General features: G+C 37.6%; 2 protein-coding genes across 2 annotated transcripts; one reads left to right on the forward strand and one right to left on the reverse strand.

The window, feature by feature from the left end:
- Nucleotides 1-2,049: 2,049 nt before the first annotated feature.
- LOC138004510 (S-adenosylmethionine synthase-like) lies at nt 2,050-10,131 on the forward strand. The gene is made up of 7 exons (XM_068851046.1): nt 2,050-2,227; nt 2,344-2,421; nt 3,621-3,743; nt 6,941-7,332; nt 7,876-8,058; nt 8,240-8,457; nt 8,895-10,131. Exons 1-7 carry the CDS (start codon nt 2,086-2,088, stop codon nt 8,992-8,994), a joined length of 1,236 nt encoding a protein of 411 aa, XP_068707147.1. The 5' UTR covers nt 2,050-2,085; the 3' UTR covers nt 8,995-10,131.
- Nucleotides 10,132-11,729: 1,598 nt separating this feature from the next.
- On the reverse strand, nt 11,730-19,268 carry LOC138004519 (MOB kinase activator 1B). The gene is made up of 5 exons (XM_068851057.1): nt 19,143-19,268; nt 18,802-18,968; nt 18,354-18,447; nt 17,054-17,187; nt 11,730-14,535 (listed from the first exon to the last, which is right to left on the reverse strand). Exons 1-5 carry the CDS (start codon nt 19,154-19,156, stop codon nt 14,291-14,293), a joined length of 654 nt encoding a protein of 217 aa, XP_068707158.1. The 5' UTR covers nt 19,157-19,268; the 3' UTR covers nt 11,730-14,290.
- Between the last annotated feature and the right edge of the window lie 657 nt (nt 19,269-19,925).

Raw genomic sequence — 19,925 nt, forward strand, 5'->3', positions numbered from 1 at the left:
CACGCGCGTTTGTGAGACGCGGACGGCAACCGGAAGAGGACATTTCTCGTACCAGGACGCTTATTTCCCTTTCGTAAACGGTCGTTGCCATTTCTCAGAACGGTCGTTGCCATTTGAAACGGTCGATGACATTTCTTAGCTCTGAATTACACTCATTAGGTCTAAGAACTCAAAAGGTTGCGGTTACTGGGAGTTGTGTCTCGCTGGTCATATGAGGTAGGGTTCGGGTTAGGGTTCTGTTTAGGGTGAGGGCTAAGAACCCGAGTTCGAGTCTTGAAATTTTCGGACTCTTTTTTTCCTCCAGTTTTTCTTTTATAAATGGTTTTTTTTCCTTTTTTTGTCTTAATTTTTGTTAATATTTTTTCTTAGTTTGTTTCTTTTAATTTTCTTTGAAGTGAAGTGTGTAGTCGACCGTTATAAATGGCATCGACCGTTTCAAATGGCAACGACCGTTTACGAAAGGGAAATAAGCGTCCAGGGGCCCGTTTCTCGAAAGTCCCGAAAAGCCATTTGTGAAAGTTCCAGCCGCTTGATTTGGAAAGCCGATCTTTTGACATGTTTTCAAGGTAACAAAAAGAAAAGTGACTGTGAAGTTTGACGACTTAAATCCTCTCCGTTCTTGAGATACAAAGGGAATTGTGACACCCGAAAATGGCCCGTAAAGTTTCGGGACTTTCGAGAAACAGGCCCCCTGGTACGAGAAATGTCCTCTTCCGGTTGCCGTCCGCGTCTCACAAACGCGCGTGCCCAAGCTCCCTCCTAACTGCAGTGTTGAACTTGACATCAAGCTATTCATTTCACGTGGTAAACTATACTCTTATTTTTCATTCCGGCGTTCCGTGTTTAAGTATTCCGGCGTTCCGTGTTTAAGTATTCCGGCGTTCCATGCTTAAGTATTCCGGCGTTCCATGCTTAAGTATTCCGGCGTTCCACCGTTCTACCATTCTATCATTCCGGCATTCGATGCTAAAAATTAGGCTTAACATTTCTCTTAAAAATAGAAGAACCGTAGCCAGGGTAAAACATATTAAAAAATTATTATAAAAAACGTTCACTGGCTATATACAGTTAAAAACTTTCGAGCTTTCGGCTGTCAGGCTACAGCCTTCAATGGAAACTTTTTCCATTGAAGGCTGTAGCCTGACAGCCGAAAGCTCGAAAGTTTTTAACTGTATATAGCCAGTGAACGTTTTTTATAATAATTTTTTAATATTTACATTTCTCGACAAGACTTATGGGTGATCATTCTCTCATTTACATGAGATGAGTAAAGATACTGAAAAGGTTTAACGAGAAGCCAGCCATAAAGGCTTGAGGAGGGCCAGGGCCCGGGGGCCAGGGGCCTCCTCGTGCATTTTTTAAAGAAGGTTTTCGCTAAGAAAAGGTGCAAGACGCCTTGAATCCACATTCAAAAAGAGGCAGAAATCATCGTATTTATTTATTTATTTATTTATTTATTACAATTTATGGCATGCAAAAAAACAGAGGCCAGGGGATGAAATGCAAAAAGTCAATTTCCCCTAAAAAGAAATCCTTTTAATAATATAAAAAAGGACAAAGCGAATTCCCCACTCTCAAATCACAACATATCAAAACTCACAAATCCTGAAATTAAGTTAAAAACAAGCTAGTCACAAGATAAATGTGATGACGGCCCTCCAGCAGTGAAGATTGGCCTGAAAAATAAGTTGAGAGGGTGAGCTGAAGTAATTTTACCGCAAGCCGTAAAATCACTTTAAATATGAGACAATTGATTTCGCAATGGTAATAACACTAATAATTCTCATGACGGTAAATCTCGAGTTAATTTTAATAACTTTTGCGTCCAATGAACCTATCATCGCATTTTGATGTTGGTGATTTCGGTGATCTTAGCGTTTGAACAAAATTACTAGTCAGTTTATCGAGGGAAATTCTTTCGAAATGTACGCCTGTTGTTGGCGAAAATTTTACTTCATCCTGCCTTCACGTGCCGATTAAGCCACAGGGGAAAGGTCTCTTTTAACCAATCAAATTAATAGGTTTAGGGTTGTCCGAGATGGGTGGCTACCAAGTATTCACTTCAAGAAAGGACGCTTAGCTGGCATGAGTCAGAATAATTACTGCGAAGCTGACTCAGAGGTGGAGTTGAGCAGTCATCCAGCCAAAAGATTCAAAATGAATAACCCAGATACCCAAAACAATACTTTCCTCTTCACGTCCGAGTCTGTTGGCGAGGGACATCCAGGTATATTTTCCAAAAATGCGGTAGTACTTTTAATCAGCCTTTCTAGCAGCTCAGAATTGTACAGGTGGGTGAGGTGACCTCTCTGCATTTCAGACCTTCCTCTCTTCTCTTCGCAGATAAAATTTGCGATCAGGTCTCGGACGCTATCCTGGATGCCCATCTTAAACAAGATCCTAATGCTAAAGTTGCTTGCGGTAAGCTTTCAGCAAGTGAAGTAGATTATCACATTGGCGTTGTTTTAAAATAAATGCATGCATATGGGTCCACGCATTGGTTATATCACCAGTTATTATGATGTCAGATGTTCGAAAAACGTTTTGTCGAAAATTGCTTTTACGTCGATTTCTTTCGTCTTCAGCTAAGTGTTTTTAACCGAGAATTTTAAGCTTATCTTGACCGGTCTTTCATTTCGTACCTCGTGAAAAGTCAATGCTCTTAAGCTGAATTCGATTGATGGGCAGGTACTTGTTCAAGCTTACAACTTCTTTGAAACCCACCAGTTTTCGTTTTAACCGTTTGTTTTCAATTTTAACGTATAACTTCGATTTCCAGATGCGTGGTGACACGAGTCCCTCAAAAGAAATTTTTTCGACTGGTTTGATTGGCGTTGCGCAATATGATTTGTCAATGAGTTACCTGCGGAATGAATTCACATTTCTTTCGTTTATGGATGCAATGTGGCTTATTTATTTCGTACCCAGTTTCAGAGCATCTTAGGTCGGTTTTGGTTTCGATCGATGTCTTTCTCATTTCGTACATCTCTTGAAACGTGCGGTAGGAAAATCATGTCACGCTTGGTGCGTAAATGAAGTTTGCGTAAATCCTTGCAGCGTGTGATATCCCGCCAAACCGGTTATAGCCCCTTCGTAGTAAATAAACTTACGTTGAGTTCCTCACGTTTTCAGGAGGCGCTTAACATCTTGTAGTTCATTCTGTTCCAATTCAGTTTTTACCGTGGATGATGCAATATTGTAATACAAACTAGAAGAAGGGAACGTTGTTCGATTTTTCCTGAGATAGCTCTAAGTGTGCACGTTAAATTAAACTTAAAGCTCGCTAGATTTTCTAGATTTTTAAGACTTGTTTCTGATAAACAGAGCAAGGTTGTCTTCCAGTCAATCTAGTATTAGACTCGTTATGCCTTCAATAGAAGAAGTGGCGTTTTCATTTATTTGGAAAGATCACATAATATTCGTAACTGTCGTCTTCTCCGTCCTTATGGCAATGGACCACGGCTTGATTTTGATAATTTATCATGATATGTACCTAAAACCCGAAATCTAAATCTCTAGGAACCTCTATATTGTAAAAATGTTAATTATGACCTGTTTGCTGTCCTGTTTTAAACTTGTCAATCAGTTTTTTAACTTGTGTTCATTTTTCTTTGTAATAGAAACCGTTGCCAAGACAGGCATGATTCTTGTTGCTGGTGAAATCACGTCTAAAGCAGTTGTTGACTACCAGTCGGTTATCCGTGATACTATCAAAAGAATTGGCTATGATGACTCAAATAAAGGTAAACCAACTCACTCTGACACTAACAGAGTATTTCTCCTTGAGGGTATATCCTTTGGATGGTTTAGGCATATACTACACCTCAACAAGTCTTTTAGAGACAATTATTGCGTTTCAAGGTGTAGAAAGGCCAAACATGACTCTTATAGGTCAAGAAAGGAAATTCAAAGACCTCAGAGCTTTGCTCTATACATTTTTCAAGATCTCCCCTTTCTATATGAAATTAAGGGAGGGAGGGGGGGGGGTTAAAGATTTCTCTTAGTAAGGGCTGGTTTTGTATATATAGTTTACGTCATAGAAAGTGCGCCGTACGGGGTTTTATTCACGAGTTGTTTGTGTCAAAAAGCCGAACATGCGAGTGAATAAAACCCCGTACAAAGCACTTTCTATGTCGTGAACTGTTTATTACACATAAGACGAGAATTTTCATTAAAATAGTTTTTTGAACACAAATTAGAAACAAAAACTCACTAACAATAGAACCAAATGCAAATTTAAGTGAATTTAATACAATAACAAAGTACGATATGCACGAGATGCACAAGTGATTGGCATGGAAACGCCTTTACGCTATCGTTGATTGGTTATACTTCCACATGTGAAATAGCTGTACACCATTCTGATTGGCGGTATAAGCCTTTTCCACATGTGAAAATAAAGCACATAGATTTGTACAAATGAGCTTTATGGAATAAAATTCTCATGTTATGTGTAATTTGTGGTTCCAGAAAATATCCATACCCCCACCACGGAAGACTTTTTGATTTGCACCCCCCTCCCCCCAGGATTTTCCGTTCCAGGGGGGGTCTTTGATGACCCCCCCTCCCCTCAGGAATTTCCAGAATTTTTTTATTTATAAAAACGAGAGTGAATTAGTTACGTAATTGCGGTAGAATTTTATTACAACAGTGTAAACATTAAGGTTAACTTTTAGAAAAATGTAACGCTTTGTTAAGCTCATTATCCAGCTAAACTTTCAGCTTGTGCGCTATCAACTTTGCAAAGCTTAAACATTTGGGTTGCACGTCGACTGTTTCACGTTTTTGTGCGAACTTCGATGAGAACAGTTCACTCGCTTAAACAACTTCGCAAACCATAGTAAATAAAACAGAAACTTACAAGGTTCCTTTGTCTACACATTTGGTCAGTTTCTTCAGATTGATTCTTTAATATTTAGGGACCACAAAAGTTGACGCGGTAGGTTTCGTGAACGTCGTCACAAAGGCGATTGTTTTACAAAGAATATTATTGACGCCAAAATAATCCATCATATTTGTAAACTTAGATATGGCGATTTATGTGCAGTCTTCATCTCGCCGGTAAATGACAGACAGCCTCACTATTGCTTGCCTTTGAGCCATGGATGGAAGCGAGAGGGCGACTGTTATTGTTTTTGGCGCGATTTACTTCCTCCAATGAGTAGTCAAACTCCTGTTTTAGAATTTCCAGTTTGACATAACGAACTGAACCTCAACAATCGTTTCCCGAGGCCGCAATAAATATTGCGTTTACTCAAAGAAGAGAAAACGTGACTCCCGGTTCCTGTCCGTGGTCTAAATGCCACCCACAAAAAAGAAAATGTCGTTGCACACAAGCGCTGAGATGGTGGGAACTTGCGTCTTATCGCATTTTCAATGAGTTACTACCCCCAGTAAAACATAAATCCTATCAAAAATGTGTTTACTGCATGTGAAGGTAGCGAAAAGTGATACTCAAGTGAACGGAAGTGTTGGTTGGACGAAAAAGAGACAAACGTGGAAGTCTGGGGACGAGACTCCAATTGAGACCGCCATTTTAAATGTTTTGAATCTGTCCCAAATGAAAGACACATTGTTCTTAGCTTCGAGAGATTGTAGCGCTAGCTAACTCAAAGAAAAACGGAAACATTGAAGCTAATAGTATTAACTTTATCTCAAAACTGACTTTTGTTTCAAAACATCGTGCGATAGTGTGTTTTGTGCTTCAGATCGATCGTATGTTGCTTTCAATGTTTTGTACGTGGTTCGTGACCCTTTGGAAAAGTAGTTTCCCACGAAACCCCCCTACCCCTTGGAAATTACTGCCCTTTAACCCCCCCTCTCCCTCGGAATTTCCAATTGTCTTCCGTGGTGGGGGTATGGATATTTTCTGGAACCACACAATAAAAGATGATATTTGCAATGCCAAATGGGACTCTTCACACTTTATGTACAAAGTAAAGTTGGAAACATTAGCATAAATTATAAGATCTTTTATGACTGCACTCCTCCTTCCATGGGGCATATTATAACTAAGATGACTTCTCCCTTGCATCACTTGCGAACTAAGAATACAGTAAAAGTGCCTCGCTTGAAGACATATTTTGTGAAAAGTTCAATAGTATTCAGAGCATTCATTGAGTAGAACCTCCTTACTCCGGACCTTGCAAAGACATCCAGAATAATAAAGAATACATGTAGACCGTTTTACAGTTCTTATCTCAGTTACCAGGCCTTTGAATAAAGCGAAGCTCAACCTCGCTGCTTTTCTTATGTGAATAGAAACTCCTTAGCAAAATTACAACGTCATTTACATAAGAAAAGCAATGAGGTTTGTATCAAAGCAAGGTCACCTCCAGCCTCGCTTATATTCAAAGGCCTGGTAACTGAACACAGAACTGTAAAATGGTCTATTACACTAGAATGGCCTTAAATCTGACAGCCTACGTAATTTAGACTTTCAGGCAGAATCTCTACAAACAACACCCCACAATAATAACAACGATAATTATTTTATATTTTATATACTTTTATTGCTTAAGTTATAGTTGGCTTAATTGCACGACCCCATAGGCAGCAACGCTTCAATCACCATTGTGTTAAATAAAAGTTTTAAAAAATTGTTCATTAGAATATGTTTGAGGTTGGGTGACGAAGTCCCTGAAGCTTGCCTCTAGCTCAGCAATGGCTCTTTTTACGGATAAGCGAATAAACAGAGGAGCAGGACTCGGTATGGAATTGCCTTGCGAGTTTAGATTTCAAGGAGATAAATTTTCGTGCCACTGGCTTGAAGAAAGGTTAAAAAGGAAAACCGTGACTTTGATTTTCTGTTTATGCAAAGACTCTCTCTTAAGCCAATGACTTTTGTGCTGCCCTTAAGAGGCGACAAATATTAATAATGTTATTGTTGTTGTTGTAAAACTGTTGTAGATTACAAGCCCATATTAATATGTCCTTGTAGGATTTGATTACAAGACCTGCAATGTATTGGTTGCATTGGAACAGCAAAGTCCTGATATTGCCCAGGGAGTACATCAAGGAAGAAGAGAAGAAGACATAGGTGCTGGAGATCAAGGTCTTATGTTTGGTTATGCGACAGATGAAACTGAGGAACTTATGCCATTGACTGTGGTCTTGGCGCACAATCTCAATAAGAAGCTCTCACAGAGCAGGCGTGATGGAACAATGTCTTGGGTGCGACCTGACTCCAAGACCCAAGTTACTGTTGAGTACAAATTTGAGGGTGGGGCAGCTGTTCCTCTGAGAGTGCACACTGTGGTTATTTCTGTTCAACACAATCCTGATGTCACATTGGATGATATGAGAAGACAGCTCTATGAGAAAGTGATCAAGGTACATGTGGTTATTTTTTTTCTTGTTAGGGGTAACTTTGAATGCTCTTTGAATTAAGTGAGCCAATTAACTGTAGATATCTGGTAGAGGTGTATTTTTGTGTTGTTTCTTTGAGCATCATCTTGCAATAATAAATTATTTATTGTTGGCTTGCAATAAATACCTACTTCAAATTTCCTTTTACCAACTTAAAACACTTTTGTACAGTCATAAGTACCAATGGGGAAGATGTTACAGAAAGAAAGAGTGAGAGCACAGAGGTGTTTAACGTCTTGCTAGTGCCCTTCATGACCAGTTAGTCTGTTTGAGATAATTTCTGAATTCTTCATCAAGCAATATTTGTATTGGCGAAGTTGAAACCTAACTGTATTGATTGTAGACCAGGCTGCAATCTATTCCTTGACTTAGAATGGTTGATTTCCTTGGAGTGCAGATTTGGATTCACTGTCTTGAATTATGTCAACGATCATAGTGGTGCTATTTAGGGTTAGTAAAAAACAATATATTTGTTATTGATGTAAATATTTCTTGTGCATCTTTCAGGAAGTTGTGCCCGCTAAGTATCTTGATGACGATACAATATACCATCTTCAACCATCTGGAGCATTTGTGATTGGTGGCCCGCAAGGAGATGCTGGTCTCACAGGAAGAAAAATTATCGTCGACACTTATGGCGGATGGGGAGCCCATGGGGGTGGAGCTTTCTCTGGAAAGGACTTTTCGAAGGTTTGTAGTTTGTTCCGTCTTAAGTTTGGTGATAGTGAGGTAGCAAGGTCTTGAGCAAGTATTTTGTCATATCTTGCTGCAGTGCTTTGCAGACACTGGTTACTATTACCTCCTCCAATTTGACAAAAAAGAGAGTAGCAATCATTATAATTATTATTAATGAAAAATAATCTTTTCTCAGGTTGATCGCTCTGGTGCATATGCTGCTAGATGGATCGCCAAGTCCCTTGTAGCTGCCAAACTTTGCCGGCGTGCTCTTGTACAGGTGTCATATGCTATTGGCATTGCTGAACCTCTCTCGATCACAGTGTTTTCTTATGGGACTAGCAAAAAGAGTGAAGATGAGCTGCTAAAAATAGTCAAGGAAAACTTTGATCTTCGTCCTGGCATGATTGTCAAGTGAGTGTTGTTTTTTCTTTTCAACTGGAGCAACTTTTTTTTCAAAATAAGACAATTCAGCATTCAGATAACACCGAGAGGCAATGTGTCAACTGGGAGCCTTAAGAAAGGGGTCAGTGGTTTCAGTTTCCCAGACATTTTCTAAAGGTCAACTTTTTACTAAAACCAAGTGCAAGTAGTCATTTTTGCGGCAATAGTTGATGGATTGTGAAACAGAGAAATGGACAAGATGGATCTGAAAATCAGCCAAGTGCAATGCAGAATTTAACCAGTCATGCTATGCACAGTGATCAATGATAAAATTGTTCTATTCTAAGTGGTATTTGAACTGATCTGCAAAGTCAGTGAAAGGCTTAATAATGGTGATGCGTCGTATTACATTATAATTATCTTGTAATCATAAATAAATAAATAATTTTTTTCTTTCCTTATTTCAGGGAACTTGACTTGAAAAAGCCAATTTACCAAGAAACTTGTGTTTATGGTCATTTCAAACCTGGTTTCACATGGGAAAATCCCAAGGAGCTTAAGATTTGAAACTTAATTTTCACAGAACATAATCTTGGCTATTGGGGAATGTTAGGCAAAGTATACATCTTGGAGTTCTTACATAATTTCATGAACTATAATATTGTCAAGTATCTTCTTTTGATATACTGCTATATAAAAAGCTTTTTCACTGTAGTAAGGTTTAAAAATGGGAAAAAATTACTAAATTGAAGTTAAAGTAACCTTTTGTTAATCAATTACACATGTGAAAGTCTGATATTTATTCTCTAGTCTACTTAGGCCTCTTCAGCCTATGAGTGCAGTCGAGGAAATGTTGCATGTGTCGTAAACGTGTGCAACTTTTCTTTTGCATTCTTGTTTGGAGTCATTCCTTAGGCCTCTTAAGCCTATGAATGCAGTAAAAGAAACATTGCAGAAGTTGGCAATGTTTCTTTTGCATTCTTGATTTAAACTTCACTTCTTAGGCCTCCTTAGCCTATGAATGCAGTCAAGGAAACGTTGCAAAAGTTGTGCAACATTTCCTTTGCATTCTTGTTTTTGGGCATCCCAGCCCATGAATGCAGTTGTCAACTTTATACACTGGGCAAAATGTGATTGGGCTAAAAAATATTATTTCTTTTTCAGTGATTGTTTAACTATCTTGGGCATCCTTAGCCTATGAATGCAGTCAAGGAAACGTTGCGCATGTTTCATAGCATAATTTTTTGCAATTGTTCCTTTGCATTGATTTCCTGTCTTTGCCTTTTTATTCATACACTTAACTTAGGCCTCCAAGAGCCTAGGGATGTAGTCAAGAGATGTTGCGAATGTCTTAATACGTTGCAATGTGTCTTCTGCATTCTTGTGCGGTTTTTTTTAATTTTCGTTTTATTAATTTCGAAGTCTCTGTTTTCTTTAATAGTTGTATCATGTACAAAACCATCAACCCATTGACAAGTAGAATTGACAGGCGTTTGACAGTAAAACTCCTGGGAGTCAATAGGTTAAAGGGGACATTGATGTGGAGGTTGTTAGCTCATTGACTCCTAAACCATCCTCGTTTGACAAGGAAAATCATCTGGCATTAGATAGGGTAAAATCTATTAAGTTTTCCTCCTTGGAGTTAGTGGGTTAAAATGCACTTTGACATGTAATGAAATTACATTAAAATGGTGTCGCTTTGCAGTTGTGTTTTGGTACTTTTATTAGTCTAAGAATGCTATTATGGTTGTCTCAATCTGGAAAAAAAATCTAAAATTTTCAGAAAGAAGAGGTCAATGTGAGGCCTAAACAGTATGAACATTGACTGTTGGATTGTCAGCATAATTTGCTTTTAACTTCTTTTCTCTGACCCCCCCTCCACCCGAAATCAGTGATACGAAAATGGCACGTTTCGGCCTTCACCCGGCTTCATGCTTGGGTTCCAGTTCAATCTGTCCCAGACTGTAGCATTCCTATTTGCCATTCACGGGAGGATGTGGTGACTGGATTTCAGTTTTTCCACAAACCATCATCTGATGTGTGTGTTAGGAAGTGAGATGATCTAAGTTATGGCAGGTAATAAGTAACTGATTAGTGTCAAGACAATCATTTTGAGACCAAGGGGCAAGGTTGGCACAATGGGCTCATTGGCAGCATGATATTATTGTCACATGGTACAAAATCCGTCATGTTGGATGGCAAAAGAATGCAACAGCCTCCAAAACAAAGCGATTTCAATCAGCCAAGCCTGACGTTTCTTTGTTTTGGATGTCCCAGTGCGTAGCGTGCCATCCAGCAGGGAAGATTTTGTACCGTGTGACAGTTTCATGCAAAGGGCCCATTGTGTGAGCATGTGTCTTCCCCCGTTGTGCACCAGGATCAATTCCCAGGCTAAGTCTTGTGAATCGAGTTTGTTGTTTGTTGGCTCTTTTCTTCAGTAAAATGATTATCTGTTACTTCAGTTTTTATGGTGTCAGCTCCTTCAAAACCAAAATTTGATTAGGCTGTGTGCAGCCATCTCCTATTTCCTTTGTTATACGTGGAAATGGGACAAGATCCCTTTTCTACATGCAGCAAAGTAAATAGGATGCTAACATTAATTTGATTTGATGTGGCAGTTGTATATTAAATAATGGTTAACCCTCTTCCTACAAAGAGTAACAGATTTGACTTTGTCAAACGCCAGATGATTTCATTTGTCAACCAGTGAGAGAGTGAACAACATCTAATGCCCACTCTTGACATGATTTCTTTTCTATCAAGAGTTTCATGGAACATGGTTTGCACTAATCATTGGTGAAGCTCTTTGACATTTTTGGTTGTTATGTGTTATTTTAAGTGGTGTTGGAACAGACAATAGACCTTGCTTTTATCAATCTTGCTGAAATGTGACCAACCACCTCTCCCAGGGTAGGTCATTGCCTAACTTTGTAGACTAGTAAGCAGTGTAGCCATGTCAGCTGCATAACTACAATAATTGTAGTTCTATATGCAATACTCAGCAATGACAGAGAGCAAACTTCCCTGCTAGCCGAGGTTTCTTTTCTTTTGTGTTCGTACGGTAAAAAGAAACCTCTGCCATGGGTCGACACTCATTTTGAACCAACCACCATCCACATTCTTGGACAGCACTCTTCAAACTGCATACCCATTAATATTATGTCTGTTAACTGTGACTTGAGCCCGTTGTGTCCCGTGCATTCGTTTACAATAATTCCACTGTTGTTAAGGGAGCCCCCACAACCTGAAATATCACATGAGACTTTAGCTAACAGTGAAAAACCAAACATGCCACGTCCTGATTATTTTGTCAATCAGTCTTTATTTTCTGAACATCTTACATTGAAAATAAGTCACATTTTTCTGTGAAGTCTATCCAAAACTTTACATTTTTCTTTAATTAAGCTATCCGTCTAAGCTATCAGCACATCTCTGTAACACCACTTTATTCGCTAGCAAAATATAAAACTAATCTTAACTTGTTTAAAAATTAAGATGTTTTCGTTTCTCAAATGTTTACTCCTTTTGTATCACGTTACTTTTAATTGTCCAATGTGGAAGGGCAAGAAATGTTATCTACAAGCTGTATCCAATTCTGTTACAATTGACTTCTAGATCTGTACTTCAAACGTTAACAGTTAATGAAAATTATCCACAGCAGGGAAGGTCGAGAGGTTTATCAATTCACTCAGTACTATCACCAACACCAAGGAGAATGTTTGATTAAACACATTGAACAAGTACATACAAAATAAAAAGGCTGACATTAGACTACAGGTTACCATTTTTTCTTAAGCTTCTCTGAGGTGAACGGCACTTGCTAATCGACTCTGAGATTCTTATAATAAGTCAGAATGTACAGGGAGCACTACTAGCTTATGTAATATATACAAGCACTAAGGACTGTCAAAATGAAGCAAGAGTTTCCTGGCTTCAGACTGTTGCCAACTAAATGTATTTTGTCTTTGACAGTTCGACGCCAACTTGGAAGATTTCATTGTAGAACTAGAAGTTAAAATGACCAATCACTGTTTTGATACATAGAATGATTACTTCACAAAGTTACAGAAAAATAAATGAAGAGGCCCACAAACTGATCGAACTTTTCACAAAAAAGTTAGTTTCTATCACCTCTTAAACCCTTTCCGCCCAATTATTCTCTGGACTTATCTAAAACTAATTATTTGTTCACTTAACCCTCTCCTTCAAAGTCACCGTTTAATAGGTTCCTAAAAAGTGAAAAAACATTGTAGTTGTAATTTGATCTACGATAAGTGAAGTGTGATCATCTGAGTGAGTGTAGTCCTGAGAAGGACTGTTTGACACGACATTCACATTTCAACAACCTTAGAGGAAGTCTTCTTCAGAGTCAAGTGATTTGTGTAATGTCAGTAGATACTCAGTTATTTGTGATGTCAGCCCGGTATTGAACCAAATTCCCTTTCATTGCTTGGTCATGGATCAAACTGGGACCACTTTTACTGTCTTTCAAAACGAATAGAAAAGTGAATTTCAATAAAAATTGTAAAACAATATATTTGGCGGAATTTCAGAGAATAAGTAGAATGGAAAAGTCGAGATGATAGGCACTTTAAAGTTAAATGGAATACAAGTAAAATTAAAGATATGCTTAGTAAAGCCAAAAATACACATAAGAATGTAAGTTGGCTGCTTGGCTCTGGTTCACTTCAGAATGTAATCCTACACGTATTCTGTAAAATCAGAGCAATACTGTTACAAATTAATTTTAATCAGGCCAGAGAATGACCATGAAAAGTCTTCTTCTGTCGTGGTGCGACAGTGTTTTTGAAAAAAATAACATTACTGCTCATGAATAAAGGCTCCAAACATGTGCAGGGAAAACATAATCGCTGTAAACCAAAATCAGCTTAATGTTGCAATTTCGAACTTGCAAAACCTTATCTGATGTGACAATAACCTTGGTTTGAATTGTGCACCAACAAAAGAACAGAGTCAAGGTTCATGGGAATAATTAGCATTTTGTATTGTTAATAAAAAAAAGGAAAATGCAAATTATTCCCCTGAACCTCGACTCTGTTCTTTTGTTGCTGCATAGTTTGAAACTAGGCTATTACACAAAATGCCAATTTCAGTTTGTCAGATCAACACTTTATTTTTCTCTACAGTTGTGTTGTTACTGACATCCATGAAACCAAAATCACCTTTCCAATAAAAACAGAAAAACATGGAAGGCTGATGTAAATTCCTTCAAATCAACACTATATACAAACAACTAAAATATCAATTCAGAAAGGACATAATTATTTCGAAACTCAATTATTTAGTTTGGCAATAACCGCACATCATTGTTAATCATAACCCTACAATTAAGAAGACTGAACAATTGAACTAAACTCGGAAGAAATTACAGTGTAATAATGAAAAGATTGTCCTCACTTTAAAACAAAAATTTAGTTAGAGACATTTCACAAAAAAATATTGTACAAGAGGAGACAAAGGGTTTGATGGAAAAATAACTATTTTCAGATTTTCTTGATTTATGAGCGTTACTCAAACTCATTAAAGACCACATTTCACCTACATGTATTACGAACATTTGTTTATTTTGGGATTATTATAAAACCAAAATAATAAATGAATGATATGATCCTGCTGGGCAGTATGAAGTTTTAATTGTATTTACCAGTAGGTACATTGTAAGGTGTCCATTATTTTATACAATGCTGACCCAACCTCCGCTAGAGCAATCCCATTGAAATGTGTCTGCAAAGCATTATTAGAAATATTAACATTTTATCAACCCAAGTTTTGTTCATACAACCTCTCCTAGACAAGGACAGCCAAGACTCAAGTGTATTGGTTTTACACGACCAAATGTCAGCTAAACCTTGTCCTTATTTGTTAGTCTTTCAATGAGCTCCTGCAGGGGTGCAAGTTCTCTCTTGTCCACAAGTGCAAACTCCTGAACAAAAAACATGAAGTGCTTGAATGATGTGTTGAGGTGTGCTTCTTCTCCGAGGCCAACTATGTGAAGGAAATGTTGATGGTAGATGTGGGCATACACTCTGAAAAGTCGTTTGAGAATAGTCTTGGCAATTGAAAGAAAGTTTTTTGGAAACGGAACACCTGTTGAACAAGATGATAATATTATTTAACATGGATTACTATTCAACTACAGTCAGCAGAGTATAAGTAACACCCAAAACGAGTACAAACATCTCATGGTATTTGGACTCCAGAAGACCAGTTTGACTGGTTTTTCACAAACCTATTAGTTTTACAAAAGTGGTAGAAATGGCTGAAAATGCTAATTTTCTCCCAAAGGAAACAATGAATGCTTGCTTCCTAAATTTTGAGATTTTTGGCGAAGACGATAACCTACACGACAATTGATTTTCTCTGTTTATTCAAGAAAACCAAAACATAAATACGAAAAGAAGAGAAAAACTGACCATAACGTATTGAAACGGTGGTGCGAGTTTGTGAAAGAATCAAGGGCCATTGCAGAAATTCCTGCCGAGGAACTTGACAACCTCTTATGTCATTTCTTCATAAAAGTCAGTTTTTTCTCAACTGGAAGTTTACTTGGAAACTGAGATCATTGTTGTTGATATCTCTGTAAACCTTATAATAAAGAATTTTCCAATATTCCATCTTTGTTTTCCTTACATGTAATGCAAGTGTTTGAAATAAAATGCACAATGCTTTGCTCAGCGATTCAATTGACAGGTTTGACAAGTTTTTGTTTTTGACCAATCAACAGCAACCTAATATAAGTGGCAAAACTGGATGGTCGCTTGCTGAATAGTCACGTAAGATCATTTGTCATGCGAGGAAGCAATTTATAAGTTAAGCTTTATGTTTCTTCTATTTTCAGACTGAGTTGAATAATAAATCACTTATTGGATGATTTAGTGTGTAGTACCGTGGGATATTTTTACTCGTCTCTTGTATTTTGATTCGCCCTACGGGCTCACCAAAATACAGCAAGACTATCCCACAATACCACACAATACCACACACTAAATCGTCCAATAAAGGATACATACTACGGTATGTTCCAGGATGCAGAGGGTGCAGGGCTGGTGTTAAAGTAGTGGTGAAAGCACTTGCCTCCAACCAATGTGGCCCCGCTTTTGATTCCCAGACTTGACGTCATATGTGGGTTGAGTTTGTTGGTTCTTTACTTTGCCCCTAAGAGGTTTTTTTCTGTGTACTCCGGTTTTCCCCTCTCCCCAAAAAAACCAACATTTGATTTGATTTGCATTGATTTGCTTCAGTTTACAGTGTCTTAAATAAAGTTTCTTTCCTTTTCTTGATGGTTATTAATTTTCGTAAAATCACTGACCCACAGTTTGCTGAGACTAAAACAGGTTTTCCGCTTGAAACAACCCCCAACCCCTCCCTAAGTATTTCCAACCAAAGGTTAGACAAGACAAAATTGCAGTGATTAGTTTGTTTTTGTCAATCACTGTTGATTTGGGACAGTGAGATGAGGAGCGTTTTTCTAATGGGGAAATCGAATAATATTGGCAAGCTAGCAATGATTCAAAGGTGGTTTTGTTTGTGTAGTACAGTTGAACCCCTATTAAGCAGCCACCTATTAACCCATTGACACCCAGGGGTTCCCCATTGACGAGTAAAATCGTCCAGCGTTAGAGTAAAATTCTAAGTCTGGCCGGTTTCGGCCGGTTTGGACACCAAAGGGTTAAACAGCCACCCCTATGAGCCGGCCAGTAATCAAAGTCCAGACGAGTGCTTTTCTATTGTTTTCACCTCTATTAAGTGGCCAGCCAACCTTAAGTGGCCACTATCCATTTCCCTGAAGGTGGCCGTTTAATAGGGGTGGAACTCTATTTGTACTAATAATAATAATAATAATAATAATAATAATAATAATAATAATAATAATAATAATAATAATATTAATAATAATACATTTCTATAGCGCCCTATTCTAGAGCTCTAAGGCGCTTTACAATAAAATGTTAAAAAGCAGTAACTTAGTAAATTATAAATTCAAATACAAAAGCAAATTAAACTACCAATTAAAATAGCACTTAAAAAGATAAGTTTTAAGATTGCTTTTAAAAGATGTAAGATTTGGACTACATTCTACATTTTCTGGAAGATTATTCCAAAGCTTAGCAGCGCAAACCGAAAAAGCACGATCACCATAAAATTTTAACCTCGATCTAGGTGTCACCAACAAGTTCATGGTTGAAGATCGTAAACTCCTAGATGGCTTGTAAGTTTGTAACAGATCACGAATATAGCTAGGACTTAAATTATTTAAAGCTTTAAAAGTTAACAGTAAGATTTTAAAAACAATCCTCTGCTCCATGCAAAGCCAGTGTAGTTCTCTGAGTAAATGAGTAAATATCTTCATTCTTTTTACATCAATTTCATCTGCATGTTTGTCATTGAATGAAGGTTCTTAATTAATGAATCTTCTCCTTTTGTCCAAGCCAACAGCATCTTTAATATCAGGAATAAGTAGGCCTGTGGTTATAGATCATTCTCACAGGATATTTTAAAGATTAATTACTGTACCACACCATCATTATAATTATCATGATTTCCTCATTTATGACTGTGGTTCATTATCTTAATACCCACCAACTTTGGAAAATTTAGAAATTACCTATTTTTGATGGAAAAATTGTCTCATCATCCAGCTGATCCTGGACCCAGGTCATGAGGTAGTCAATATATTTTGGCGCAGAGCACTTGATAGGTTTTTTAATGGTTGTTCCATCTGCCCAGTGATATTCATATCTAGTAGAAAAGAGTTAAGAAATGATGGAATAAAAACACTTTATATAACTGATTTCTGTTCATGACAGCCTGAAACCAAAACTGCCAGTTCAATGTCACAGAACTCCTCGAAATAAAATCTAAATTGTCACTTCAATGTACCACAACATCTAACAATAAAAACCACTTCCTGCCAAGTCTCTGCATTTTCCTTTACAAAAGGGGAGCAGGAGGGAAATAGGAAGGACTTATAGGTATTTTAGGGACAAATAATTAACAATTATTGGATGAGTTGAGCATGTTAGCGATAATTATCAAGGCCAAAGTTTGTGTTATCTGCTGAAGCCGAAGGCTGAGGCGGATAACACAAACTGAGGCCTTGATAATTATCGCTAACATGCAAAAACCGAATTCAATAATTGTTTTATTATGCATATTCCTGAGCTGAGCTCTGCCATGACAAAACTGATCAAACTGCTGGTTAGTGTGTCAGGTGACGTGACTTCTGCATGCATAAAACTATTGTCTGTAGGTATGACGTCAATTCTACATATATAATAATCTATTGTTTGTAGGCAAGAGGTAAGAGAAACAGAGCAAGCAAGAATTAGCTGCGTGCTTATAGCCAATCAAAATCGAGCTGGTGACACCAATGTATAATAATAATAATTAATCATAATAATAAGAACTTGACATCTTGCAAGCTATAATAGGACTTCATGAAAACACTAAATGATTTATCTCCAAATATAATGACTTATTTTAATGAGTACAGAATGTGAATACCCCAAGGCTGAATTCCATACCAATCATTTACGAAACAATATTTTTTTTACGTCTATAATTTTCTCTCTCCTGTCAGACCTCAGGGGTTTCGTTAAAAGCTGGTCACCGGCGGTATACTGCAGTGTATGTTGTCAGAAATTTGTCTCTCAATGCCTGCTACTCTGCCTTGATTTGTAAGAGACAAGAGTGACTGCCACTTACTATTGACTAGCCCAGGCATCTACTTCAAAGTTATTGAAACCCCTGGACCAATATTCAATACTCACACACTGATAATCGAACAATAACAGATAAACGACCAAATATTTAATAGTAAAATCAAATTAATTAAAGGACAAAGCTACCATAGCTCATTAAACTTACAGCTTTTGTTAAATCTTAGTGGTATATAACTCACTCACTTTGGACCAGCAGACATTACCGGGCACGATTCGGCCGTACAAAATTCTGTTATTGTTCCGTACAACATGTTGATTTGATTGAAGAAGTCCACAGCTGAAAAAAAGAAATGAACTGTGGTAAACAATATGCACTGGACGTGGTAAAATAATTTTTCTACAAATAAACTAACCTTCTCTAAAACAATTTAAGGGAGAGCACTACAAACAAACAATTAAACTGGCGAGAGTTAAATTTCCGAGACAAATTACACCTGAAGTCGGTTCTCACTTTCAGTTACTAGATTAGATTAAAATTAACTGAAGCCAGTAGTTTGGCTGCAAAACAGCGTTTTTCGGTCAGAGAGTCTGTCTAATCGTTTTCAGCTTAAACTGCTGCTACGCGAATCAATTAAAACAATTGAAACGAGATAAAAGAGCCTCGAAGCTAATTTTCAAAAAAAAAACTTACTATTTACAGCAACCCATTCGTTTAGATCTTCTCCTTCAGGAAGCAGAACGGCTAGACGCAAATTTCCACTTCCAAGAGTGGCAGCTGCCTGCTTCATTAGGTCATATTGGTGGGTTCCCTCAGGAATGTTCTTTTTCGGTTTAAAAGTTTTCGTTGATCGCCCACCACTGGAACAAATAGAAAATGATACCGTGATTTTACGACTTTTACAGTAAAGTCGTTGACTCCCAGAGAAGTTCGACATAAGAAGTTGTTTCCCGGATTTCTCGACACCATAATCCCTGCACTGATTTGCCCTCGACAAATAACACTAACATTATGTGATAAAATTCAAAACTTACAAAAGGAAGCTCATCTTGAGGGCCAAACACTCTAAGGATAAATCAGTTTCGCAGTGGAATGGACAACCTTGCGAACTAATATGGCGGCTAATTGACTGCCTCGCTCACATGTTTCCAGTCTTTACGTCATTGCGGCCGTCATTGAAGTAAAGAGGGTGTGGAAAAACACAGGAGCTCATGCCCTGGGAGATCCACACATGAAGACGTAGCGAGACTGGTAAACCTTCTTATTCTTTCATATCCTAATACAATCTCGAGATAACGAATCGAGATGGCGAGAATCAAACAGGCTTTAAAAATGGACTGAAGCAGTTAAAACATACTGTTATGAATATCACTTTTGAAAAAGACAGCTCAGTAGTTTATAATAAGCATGCCGATTTTTATTATTATTAATACATATTTTATGCTTTATTTATTTTTAGCGATTATTTATCTTATTTATCTAAAGTATAATCACTACCATATATATGTATTGTTAATTTTATTACAGTAGGTCCACATCAGCTGTAAAGTTGCTTTTTTCCTCTTGACCTGCTTTACTAAATAAAGTTATGTATGTATTTAAAATTTTAATTTAGACCCTTGTTACGGGAATGAGACGCCGCATCTTCGAATCTTTTTACAACGGAAACAGTAAATCAATGAAGGCACGTCAAGGGCATGGTATCCGGTCTGTTATTCCCCATCGGTAAAATGCTTTTTCCGTGGTCATTCTCCGAGGATGCAAGTGCTTGCTCTGACGTCAATATATAGTGAGGGTGGTTTCAATACGTGATATTT

Source organism: Montipora foliosa, chromosome 1, assembly GCF_036669935.1.
Source record: "Montipora foliosa isolate CH-2021 chromosome 1, ASM3666993v2, whole genome shotgun sequence".
In the NCBI taxonomy this organism is placed as follows: domain Eukaryota; kingdom Metazoa; phylum Cnidaria; class Anthozoa; order Scleractinia; family Acroporidae; genus Montipora; species Montipora foliosa.